Genomic DNA, 10,916 nt, shown 5'->3' with positions numbered 1-10,916 from the left:
ATACATATATATATATACATATATATATATACATATATATATATACATATATATATATATATATATATATACATATATATATATATATATATATATATATATATATATATATATATATATATATATATATATATATATACATATATATATATATATATATATATATATATATATATGTATATATATATATATGTATATATACATATATATATATATATATATATATATATATATATATGTATATATATATATATGTATATATATATATATATATATATATATGTATATATATATATGTATATATATATATATGTATATATATATATATATATATATATATGTATATATATATATATATATATATATATATATATATATATATATATATATATATATATATATATTTATACTGGGAATGACTATAAACAATGAAAACAATTGATCATTCATATTCTCTACTGATGGATTAATCAATGACTCCACTAATGGTTGCTATGGTAACTCATAACCATCCCTACAGTGTCTGATCAGCTGATCAGTTTGATTGATCTTCTGTCTGTTGGCTGCAGACTGAGGTGATGGACGAGGACTCGTCTCCGTCCCGGTCTCCGTCCCGGTCTCACGCTGTGGGGGTCAGTCTGTGTGACTCGGCCCCCCTGCTGTGGAGGGTGGAGGACCTGCGGTCGGTGAGGTCTGAGGGTCTGGTGGGAGCCCTGCTGGGTTCACTGCCCCGAACCCCCCGCCAGAACGTCCGCCTGGGCCGCCCGCTGCTGCTGCTGCCGGAGGAGGAGACGCTGCTGACTGAACGCCACGCCGTAGCCACCGCCGAGGAGACGCTGCTGACTGAACGCCACGCCGTAGCCACCGCCGAGGAGACGCTGCTGACTGAACGCCACGCCGTAGCCACCGCCGAGGAGACGCTGCTGACTGAACGCCACGCCGTAGCCACCGCCGAGGAGACGCTGCTGACTGAACGCCACGCCGTAGCCACCGCCGAGGAGACGCTGCTGACTGAACGCCACGCCGTAGCCACCGCCGAGGAGACGCTGCTGACTGAACGCCAGGTGCAGCAGCACCAGGAGGAGCAGCAGAGGAGCTATGAGGAGCAGAGCGTCCTTGCTTTGGAGGACAGGAAGTCAGCGCTGCTCCGAGCCATGACGTCATCACGCACAGGTGAGAAGGAGTCACTATGATGTCATCACTCTGTCCGTACCTGCGTGGAGTCTCACGGTTCTGGTTGTGGTCCTCTCAGAGTCTGGAGCCGGGCCCGGAGACGAGGCCCTGCGGAGCCGCCTGGAGGCCCTGGACCGGAGCTTTACCTTCCCTCGCTCGGCGCTGGCGGTCCAGCTGAGCACGGCGAGGGCCGGGCTGTCCTACTGTCCCGAGGCCCGGGCCTTCCTGCGGGCCGAGCGGCCAATGAGAGGGCGGAGCTGCGACGGGGCCAGGTACCAGGTGTTCAGAGACCTGAGGGGGCGGGGCTTCTACCTCACCTCAGCCGGGAAGTTCGGAGGAGACTTCCTGGTGTATCCAGGTCAGTCACTGTTGCTGCTGCTGCTACCGTTGCTGCTGCTGTTGCTGTTGCTGCTACTGTTAGTGCTGCTGCTACTGTTATTGCTACTGTTGCTGCTGCTGCTACTGTTAATGCTGCTGCTACTGTTAGTGCTGCTGCTACTGTTAATGCTGCTGCTACTGTTAGTGCTGCTGCTACTGTTAGTGCTGCTGCTACTGTTAGTGCTGCTGCTACTGTTAGTGCTGCTGCTACTGTTAGTGCTGCTGCTACTGTTAATGCTGCTGCTACTGTTAGTGCTGCTGCTACTGTTAGTGCTGCTGCTACTGTTAATGCTGCTGCTACTGTTAGTGCTGCTGCTACTGTTAATGCTGCTGCTACTGTTAGTGCTGCTGCTACTGTTAATGCTGCTGCTACTGTTGCTGCTGCTGCTACTGTTGCTGCTGCTGCTACTGTTGTTGCTGCTGCTACTGTTGCTGCTGCTGCTACTGTTGTTGCTGCTGCTACTGTTGCTGCTGCTGCTACTGTTGTTGCTGCTGCTACTGTTGCTGCTGCTGCTACTGTTGTTGCTGCTGCTACTGTTAATGCTGCTGCTACTGTTAGTGCTGCTGCTACTGTTAATGCTGCTGCTACTGTTAGTGCTGCTGCTACTGTTAATGCTGCTGCTACTGTTAATGCTGCTGCTACTGTTGCTGCTGCTGCTACTGTTGTTGCTGCTGCTACTGTTGCTGCTGCTGCTACTGTTGCTGCTGCTGCTACTGTTGTTGCTGCTGCTACTGTTGCTGCTGCTGCTACTGTTGTTGCTGCTGCTACTGTTGCTGCTGCTGCTACTGTTGTTGCTGCTGCTACTGACGGCGTCTCTCTTCATCTTCTTCAGGTGATCCTCTTCGTTTCCACGCCCACTTCATCGGCGTCTGTCTGTCTGTGGACCAGTCCGTCTGTCTGCTGGACGTCCTCGCCGTGGCTCGTCTGGGGTCCAACGTGAAGAAGACCGTCCTGCTCTGCTCGCCGGGGACGGACGGACGAGTCCTGTACACCTCGTTACAGTGGAGCGGGATGGTTTAGAGACCCGGACCTCTGGACCGGGACCTCTGGACCCGGACCTCTGGACCCGGACCTCTGGACCCGGACCTCTGGATCCGGACCTCTGGACCCGGACCTGAGACTGAAACCCAGGACACAAACGTGGACGTTGTTTTGGTGCTGATGGTTTTCTTCACCAGCAGGGGGGACGGACGAGTCCTGCATCATAACGGAGTCTCCCAGAGGGACCAGAATCCAGTTGGACTGAAACCTGAATCCAGGTTGTTCTCTGGGACTCTCTAGTAGACCGAAGTGGATCCAGCTCAGACCCCTGACGGCTCTCTGTTCAATAGCATGTTGCTGGTTGCTAGGTAACGTTAGCGGTTAGCCCTGAGTCAGCTATGTTAGCTAACGTTAGCTTCTACGGCTGCATGTTCTACCAGAGATCTGAGATCTGCTTCATGACATCATAATAAAGTTGGACCTGGACCATCAGAACCGAGTCTCTGTTTATTGTTTACTGGTTACATGTTAAACACAGTTAATCAGGACCTTCTGAGGGACCCGGTCTGGATCAGGTCCAGCTGTAGTCCTGCAGGTCTGTGGGTCCTCAGTAGAAGGGGGCGGTACCGCTCCAGTCTACAGCGGCTCCGTCCCACTTAGTCCTGATGGTCATCTCCAGCGAGGGGAACCTCTTTTCCGGGTCTCCGTCTGAGGGACCGCGGGACATCTCCCAGTGGTGAGAGTGAGTATCTGCAAACAGACGGAGGGTTAGACCCCATCAGGCACCGACGCAGACCCGGACCCAGTAGGACCCAGTAGGACCCAGTAGAACCCAGTAGGACCCAGTAGAACCCAGAAGGACCCAGTAGAACTCAGTAGGACCCGGTAGGACCTAGTAGAACCCAGTAGGACCCAGTAGAACTCAGTAGGACCTAGTAGAACCCAGTTGGACCCAGTAGGACCTAGTAGAACCCAGTAGGACCCAGTCGGACCCAGTCGGACCCAGTAGGACCCAGTAGGACCCAGTCGGACCCAGTCAGACCCATTGGGACCCAGTGGGACCCAGTAGGACCCAGTCAGACCCATTAGGACCCAGTGGGACCCAGTGGGACCCAGTAGGACCCAGTCAGACCCAGTGGAACCCAGTGGGACCCAGTCAGACCCATTGAGACCCAGTGGGACCCAGTGGGACCCGGTCCTCACCTACGGTCAGCTTGGTCGTGGTCCTCACCTACGGTCAGCGTGGTCGTGGTCCTCACCTACGGTCAGCGTGGTCGTGGTCCTCACCTACGGTCAGCTTGGTCGTGGTCCTCACCTACGGTCAGCGTGGTCGTGGTCCTCACCTACGGTCAGCTTGGTCGTGGTCCTCACCTACGGTCAGCGTGGTCGTGGTCCTCACCTACGGTCAGCTTGGTCGTGGTCCTCACCTACGGTCAGCTTGGTCGTGGTCCTCACCTACGGTCAGCTTGGTCGTGGTCCTCACCTACGGTCAGCTTGGTCGTGGTCCTCACCTACGGTCAGCGTGGTCGTGGTCCTCACCTACGGTCAGCGTGGTCGTGGTCCTCACCTACGGTCAGCGTGGTCGTGGTCCTCACCTACGGTCAGCGTGGTCGTGGTCCTCACCTACGGTCAGCTTGGTCGTGGTCCTCACCTACGGTCAGCGTGGTCGTGGTCCTCACCTACGGTCAGCTTGGTCGTGGTCCTCACCTACGGTCAGCTTGGTCGTGGTCCTCACCTACGGTCAGCTTGGTCGTGGTCCTCACCTACGGTCAGCGTGGTCGTGGTCCTCACCTACGGTCAGCGTGGTCGTGGTCCTCACCTACGGTCAGCTTGGTCGTGGTCCTCACCTACGGTCAGCTTGGTCGTGGTCCTCACCTACGGTCAGCTTGGTCGTGGTCCTCACCTACGGTCAGCTTGGTCGTGGTCCTCACCTACGGTCAGCTTGGTCGTGGTCCTCACCTACGGTCAGCTTGGTCGTGGTCCTCACCTACGGTCAGCGTGGTCGTGGTCCTCACCTACGGTCAGCTTGGTCGTGGTCCTCTGGGGTTCCTGTCCGTTGAGGTAGTGCAGCTGGAACAGATGTTCCGTCCTCCAATCAGAGAGCAGCGAGCGGTTCAGGCTGAACAACACCGAGAAGCTGCCGTTGATACAGCAGAGCCACACCGGGTACCGGGGCGTCTTCAGACGGCTACCCACCTGAGGACAGACAGGGGACACTCTGAAGACAGAGAGGGACACTCTGAAGACAGAGAGGGGACACTCTGAGGACAGACTAGACCATCAGTACTACAGTACTATCAGTACAACAATAGCAGTACTAGGTAGTAGTAGTACTAGGTAGTAGTAGTACTAGGTAGTAGTAGTACTTGGTAGTAATAGTACTAGGTAGTAGTAGTACTAGATAGTAGTACTAGGTAGTAGTAGTACTAGATAGTAGTAATAGTACTAGGTAGTAGTAGTACTAGGTAGTAGTAGTACTAGGTAGTAGTAGTAGTACTAGGTAGTAGGAGTACTAGATAGTAGTACTAGGTAGTAGGAGTACTAGATAGTAGTACTAGGTAGTAGGAGTACTAGATAGTAGTACTAGGTAGTACTAGGTAGTAGTAGTACTAGGTAGTAGTAGTAGTACTAGGTAGTAGGAGTACTAGATAGTAGTACTAGGTAGTAGGAGTACTAGATAGTAGTACTAGGTAGTAGGAGTACTAGATAGTAGTACTAGGTAGTAGTAGTACTAGGTAGTAGTAGTACTAGGTAGTAGTAGTACTAGGTAGTAGTAGTACTAGGTAGTAGTAGTAGGTAGTAGTAGTACTAGATAGTAGTAATAGTACTAGGTAGTAGTAGTAGTAGTAGTACTAGGTAGTAGTAGTAGTACTAGGTAGTAGTAGTAGTACTAGATACTAGTAGTAGTACTAGGTAGGAGTACTAGGTAGTAGTAGTAGTACTAGGTAGTAGTAGTAATACTAGATAGTAGTAGTAGTAGTACTAGGTAGTAGTAGTACTAGGTATTAGTAGTAGTACTAGGTAGTAGGAGTACTAGGTAGTAGTAGTAGTACTAGGTAGTAGGAGTACTAGGTAGTAGTAGTAGTACTAGGTAGTAGGAGTACTAGGTAGTAGTAGTAATAAGTAGTAGTAGGAGTACTAGGTAGTAGCAGTACTAGGCAGTAGTAGTAGTAGTACTAGGTAGTAGTAGTACTAGGTAGTAGTAGTACTAGGTAGTAGTAGTACTAGGTAGTAGGAGTACTAGGTAGTAGTAGTACTAGGTAGTAGGAGTACTAGGTAGTAGGAGAACTAGGTAGTAGTAGTACTAGGTAGTAGCAGTGCTATGTAGTAGTACTACTAGGTAGTAGTAGTACTAGGTAGTAGTACTAGGTAGGAGTACTAGGTAGTAGTAGTAGTATTAGATAGTAGTACTAGGTAGTAGGAGTAGTACTAGGTAGGAGTACTAGGTAGTAGTAGTACTACTAGATAGTAGTAGTAGTAGTACTAATACTAGATAGTAGTAGTAGTAGTACTAGGTAGTAGTAGTACTAGGTATTAGTAGTAGTACTAGGTAGTAGTAGTACTAGGTAGTAGTAGGAGTACTAGGTAGTAGCAGTACTAGGTAGTAGTAGTAGTACTAGGTAGTAGTAGTACTAGGTAGAAGTAGTACTAGGTAGAAGTAGTAGTACTAGGTAGTAGGAGTACTAGGTAGTAGTAGTAGTACTAGATAGTAGTAGTAGTAGTAGTACTAGATAGTAGTAGTAGTACTAGGTAGGAGTACTAGGTAGTAGTAGTAGTACTAGGTAGTAGTAGTAGTAGTAGTACTAGATAGTAGTAGTAGTACTAGGTAGGAGTACTAGGTAGTAGGAGTACTAGATAGTAGGAGTACTAGGTAGTAGTAGTACTAGGTAGAAGTAGTAGGAGTACTAGGTAGTAGTAGTAGTACTAGATAGTAGTAGTAGTAGTAGTACTAGATAGTAGTAGTAGTACTAGGTAGGAGTACTAGGTAGTAGTAGTAGTACTAGGTAGTAGTAGTAATACTAGATAGTAGTAGTAGTAGTAATACTAGATAGTAGTAGTAGTAGTAGTACTAGGTAGTAGTAGTACTAGGTAGTAGTAGTACTAGGTATTAGTAGTAGTACTAGGTAGTAGTAGTACTAGGTAGTAGTAGTACTAGGTAGTAGGAGTACTAGATAGTAGTAGTACTAGGTAGTAGTAGTACTAGGTAGTAGTAGTACTAGGTAGTAGTAGTAGTACTAGATAGTAGTAGTAGTACTAGGTAGTAGGAGTACTAGGTAGTAGCAGTACTAGGTAGTAGCAGTACTAGGTAGTAGGAGTACTAGGTAGTAGGAGTACTAGGTAGTAGGAGAACTAGGTAGTAGCAGTACTAGGTAGTAGCAGTACTAGGTAGTAGTAGTACCTGTGGCAGGCGGCCTCGCTCCATCTGCTCGCGGCTCCAGTGTAAATATCCGACATCGCTGCGGGACAGGACGCCCTGCAGGGGACGCTCCAGAGGACGTCCGTCCTCCCCGAACACCAGAGTCCCGTTGAAGACGTTGGGACTGGCCTTACCGGTCAGCAGCAGGTTCACGAGGGCCTGCAGGGACAGAGCAGGGGCCACGACCTGTGAAGAACCTCAGATACTGGAGGAGAACCAGGAACACCAAAAGACCAGGAACAACAGGGGAACCAGGAGCACCAGGGGAACCAGGAGCACCAGGGGAACCAGGAACACCAGGAGAACCAAGAACACCAGGGGAACCAGGAGCACCAGGGGAACCAGGAACACTAGGAGAATCAAGAACATCAGGGGAACCAGGAACACCAGGAGAACCAAGAACACCAGGGGAACCAGGAGCACCAGGGGAACCAGGAACACCAGGGGAACCAGGAACATCAGGGGAACCAGGAGCACCAGGGGAACCAGGAACACCAGGGGAACCAGGAACACTAGGAGAACCAAGAACACCAGGGGAACCAGGAACACCAGGAGAACCAAGAACACCAGGGGAACCAGGAGCACCAGGGGAACCAGGAACACCAGGGGAACCAGGAACACTAGGAGAACCAAGAACACCAGGGGAACCAGGAACACCAGGGGAACCAAGAACACCAGGGGAACCAGGAGCACCAGGGGAACCAGGAACACCAGGGGAACCAGGAGCACCAGGGGAACCAGGAGCACCAGGGGAACCAGGAGAACCAGGAACACCAGGGGAACCAGGAACACCAGGAGAACCAGGAACACCAGGGGAACCAGGAACACCAGGAGAACCAGGAACACAAGGGGAACCAGGAACACCAGGGGAACCAGGAGCACCAGGAGAACCAGCAACACCAGGAGCACCATGAACACCAGGGGAACCAGGGGAACCAGGAGCACTAGGAGCACCAGGAACACCAGGAGAACCAGGAACACAAGGGGAACCAGGAACACCAGGGGAACCAGGAGCACCAGGAGAACCAGCAACACCAGGAGCACCATGAACACCAGGGGAACCAGGGGAACCAGGAGCACTAAGAGCACCAGGAACACCAGGAGAACCAGGAACACAAGGGGAACCAGGAACACCAGGAGAACCAGCAACACCAGGAGCACCATGAACACCAGGGGAACCAGGGGAACCAGGAGCACTAGGAGCACCAGGAACACCAGGAACACCAGGAGAACAAGGAGTGTGTCCTACAACAGGTGAGTTCTCACCTGACGACAGACGAAGTTCCCCAGACGGAGGTAGAGCAGGTGGGAGGTGGTGGAGTCCAGGTCCTCCTCCAGCCTGTGAGGAAAGACAAGCTGGTTGGTTCTCTTAGGTTTTTACAGTTTAGTTTTACAGATGTGAACTTCTGGAGTTCTTGGAGCTGTGGAACAGTTTGTTCTCTCAGTTCCATCAGAACCAGTTAATCAGTGACGGTTATTTATCCAATCACATCGTCTGTAGCAGCAGAGAGAGACCTGATTGGTCGGAGGTGTGTCTGCTGATGTTTAACTCTTTGTGGTTGCAGGATGTGACGACCTGTAGGGGGCGCTGACTGCACCTGAAGGTTACCTGTGGACTGTCCGGGAGCAGATGAGGCTGTACAGGAACAGGATGACTCCATGACTGCCCTCCTCTTTGAACTGCAACACAAGTAAATACTGATTACTTATTATATATATATATTATTACTACGACTTATTAACCCTCTGTGAACCACCAGCTGCTGGTTGACATGGAAACATGAACCGGATCAACTCACACACTGAATGTGCTCCAGCAGGAAGCTCCTCACGTCGTCTCTCTGGTGAAACGTAAACAGCTGCAGCTGGAAGACAGCATCACACACAGTATATACTTTATATATATATATATATATATACTTTATATATATATATATATATATATATATATACTTTATATATATATATATATATATACTTTATATATATATATATATATATATATATATATATACTTTATATATATATATATATATATATATATACTCAGGTTCCCCTTTCTGTTAATGACATCACTCAGGTTCCCCTTTCTGTTAATGACATCACTCAGGTACCCCTTTCTGTTAATGACATCACTCAGGTTCCCCTTTCTGTTAATGACATCACTCAGGTACCCTCTCTGTTAATGACATCACTCAGGTACCCTCTCTGTGAAGTTGTCCAGTTTGTAGTCCAGGTGAGGTGTGATGCAGTAGTCTTTGGTCACCAAGGTGACGGTGGCGCTGACCTCCTGGCCGGCCAACCAGAGGCTGTCGGACAACGCCGCCGCCAGCGCCCTGTCCTGATCCTTCTGTGCTACAGACAGACTGGAGACAGAGGGTGGACTAAATAACAGAAACAGTCATACTCTATTGTTCTATCATGTCAAACAGGACATCATGTCAAACAGGACATCATGTCCAACAGGACACATCATGTCAAACAGGACATCATGTCCAACAGGACACATCATGTCAAACAGGACATCATGTCCAACAGGACATCATGTCCAACAGGACACATCATGTCAAACAGGACACATCATGTCAAACAGGACATCATGTCAAACAGGACATCATGTCCAACAGGACACATCATGTCAAACAGGACACATCATGTCAAACAGGACATCATGTCCAACAGGACACATCATGTCCAACAGGACACATCATGTCCAACAGGACACATCATGTCAAACAGGACACATCATGTCAAACAGGACATCATGTCCAACAGGACACATCATGTCAAACAGGACATCATGTCCAACAGGACACATCATGTCAAACAGGACATCATGTCCAACAGGACACATCATGTCAAACAGGACACATCATGTCAAACAGGACATCATGTCCAACAGGACACATCATGTCAAACAGGACATCATGTCCAACAGGACACATCATGTCAAACAGGACATCATGTCCAACAGGACACATCATGTCAAACAGGACACATCATGTCAAACAGGACATCATGTCCAACAGGACATCATGTCCAACAGGACACATCATGTCCAACAGGACACATCATGTCCAACAGGACACATCATGTCAAACAGGACATCATGTCCAACAGGACACATCATGTCAAACAGGACATCATGTCCAACAGGACACATCATGTCAAACAGGACATCATGTCAAACAGGACATCATGTCCAACAGGACACATCATGTCAAACAGGACATCATGTCCAACAGGACATCATGTCCAACAGGACACATCATGTCCAACAGGACATCATGTCCAACAGGAGTCCGTCCTAACCTGATCAGCGTCCGTCCATCTGAGCCGCTCTGCCGGATGAACAGCAGGTATTTAATGATTCGAGCCTGAACCACCATCTGGACGGCCCGGGCACCGCCCTGAAACACACATACACACACACCTGGCCATGTGAGACATATATACTGTATATATACATATATCTACACATATATATATATGTCTATATATATATATGTATATATGTATATATGTGTATATATATGTGTATATATGCTGGTGGAGACCTGAGACTGGTGTCAGAAGTACTATCAACAGAATCAGAGGAAGCAGTGAAGTACCTGCAGTACTAGAAGTACTATGTGTACCAGCATCAGTTAGAGGTGAAGTACCTGCAGTACTAGAAGTACTATGTGTACCAGTATCAGTAGGTGTCCCTCACCCTGTCCGTCTCCAGAGCGTAGGACTCGTCTGAGTTCGGCTCTCTGAACTGGAACACAGACTTCCTCCACTCGTAGTTGAAGACATGGAACGTTCCACCGAACAGAACCCTCCTCAGACTCTGAACAAGAGAACAGAACCCTCCTCAGACTCTGAACAATAGAACAGAACCCTCTTCAGACTCTGAACAAGAGAACAGAACTCTCCTCACAGACTCTGAACAAGAGAACAGAACTCTCTTCAGACTCTGAACAA

At 48.7% G+C, this 10,916-nt stretch overlaps 2 protein-coding genes across 5 annotated transcripts in view; one reads left to right on the top strand and one right to left on the bottom strand.

Annotated features, from left to right (window-relative positions):
• The first annotated feature begins 418 nt into the window (after window positions 1–418).
• Window positions 419–3,028, top strand: LOC141763871 (tRNA-splicing endonuclease subunit Sen34-like). Its single transcript, XM_074628643.1, has 3 exons — window positions 419–1,173; window positions 1,253–1,531; window positions 2,385–3,028. Exons 1-3 carry the CDS (start codon window positions 579–581, stop codon window positions 2,570–2,572), a joined length of 1,062 nt encoding a protein of 353 aa, XP_074484744.1. The 5' UTR covers window positions 419–578; the 3' UTR covers window positions 2,573–3,028.
• The window catches only part of LOC141763870 (inactive ubiquitin carboxyl-terminal hydrolase MINDY-4B-like), a 16,460-nt gene continuing 8,566 nt past the window's right edge, over window positions 3,023–10,916 (bottom strand). The window contains exons 3-11 of one of the 4 annotated variants that reach the window (XM_074628638.1): window positions 10,663–10,782; window positions 10,263–10,360; window positions 9,154–9,316; window positions 8,750–8,815; window positions 8,560–8,630; window positions 8,217–8,289; window positions 6,933–7,109; window positions 4,549–4,729; window positions 3,023–3,283 (exon numbers count right to left, since the gene is read on the bottom strand). In XM_074628638.1, the coding sequence (XP_074484739.1) occupies window positions 3,141–3,283; window positions 4,549–4,729; window positions 6,933–7,109; window positions 8,217–8,289; window positions 8,560–8,630; window positions 8,750–8,815; window positions 9,154–9,316; window positions 10,263–10,360; window positions 10,663–10,782 (1,092 nt within the window). In that variant the 3' untranslated portion in view covers window positions 3,023–3,140. Of the gene's footprint in view, window positions 3,284–4,492; window positions 4,730–6,932; window positions 7,110–8,216; window positions 8,290–8,559; window positions 8,631–8,749; window positions 8,816–9,153; window positions 9,317–10,262; window positions 10,361–10,662; window positions 10,783–10,916 lie in introns of all 4 variants that reach the window. The other 3 variants (XM_074628639.1, XM_074628642.1, XM_074628641.1) reach the window with 3 other exon arrangements.

This window comes from Sebastes fasciatus, unplaced genomic scaffold, assembly GCF_043250625.1.
Source record: "Sebastes fasciatus isolate fSebFas1 unplaced genomic scaffold, fSebFas1.pri Scaffold_80, whole genome shotgun sequence".
NCBI lineage: Eukaryota > Metazoa > Chordata > Actinopteri > Perciformes > Sebastidae > Sebastes > Sebastes fasciatus.
Note: the sequence above shows the minus strand (reverse complement) of the source record. Positions and strands in the feature narration are given on the sequence as shown.

Coding starts and splice junctions, on each gene's coding strand:
- LOC141763871 (XM_074628643.1), top strand. CDS start 579: ATGGACGAGGACTCGTCTCCGTCCCGGTCTCCGTCCCGGTCTCACGCT. Junction 1,174..1,252: donor CATGACGTCATCACGCACAG/GTGAGAAGGAGT, acceptor TGGTCCTCTCAG/AGTCTGGAGCCGGGCCCGGA. Junction 1,532..2,384: donor AGACTTCCTGGTGTATCCAG/GTCAGTCACTGT, acceptor CATCTTCTTCAG/GTGATCCTCTTCGTTTCCAC.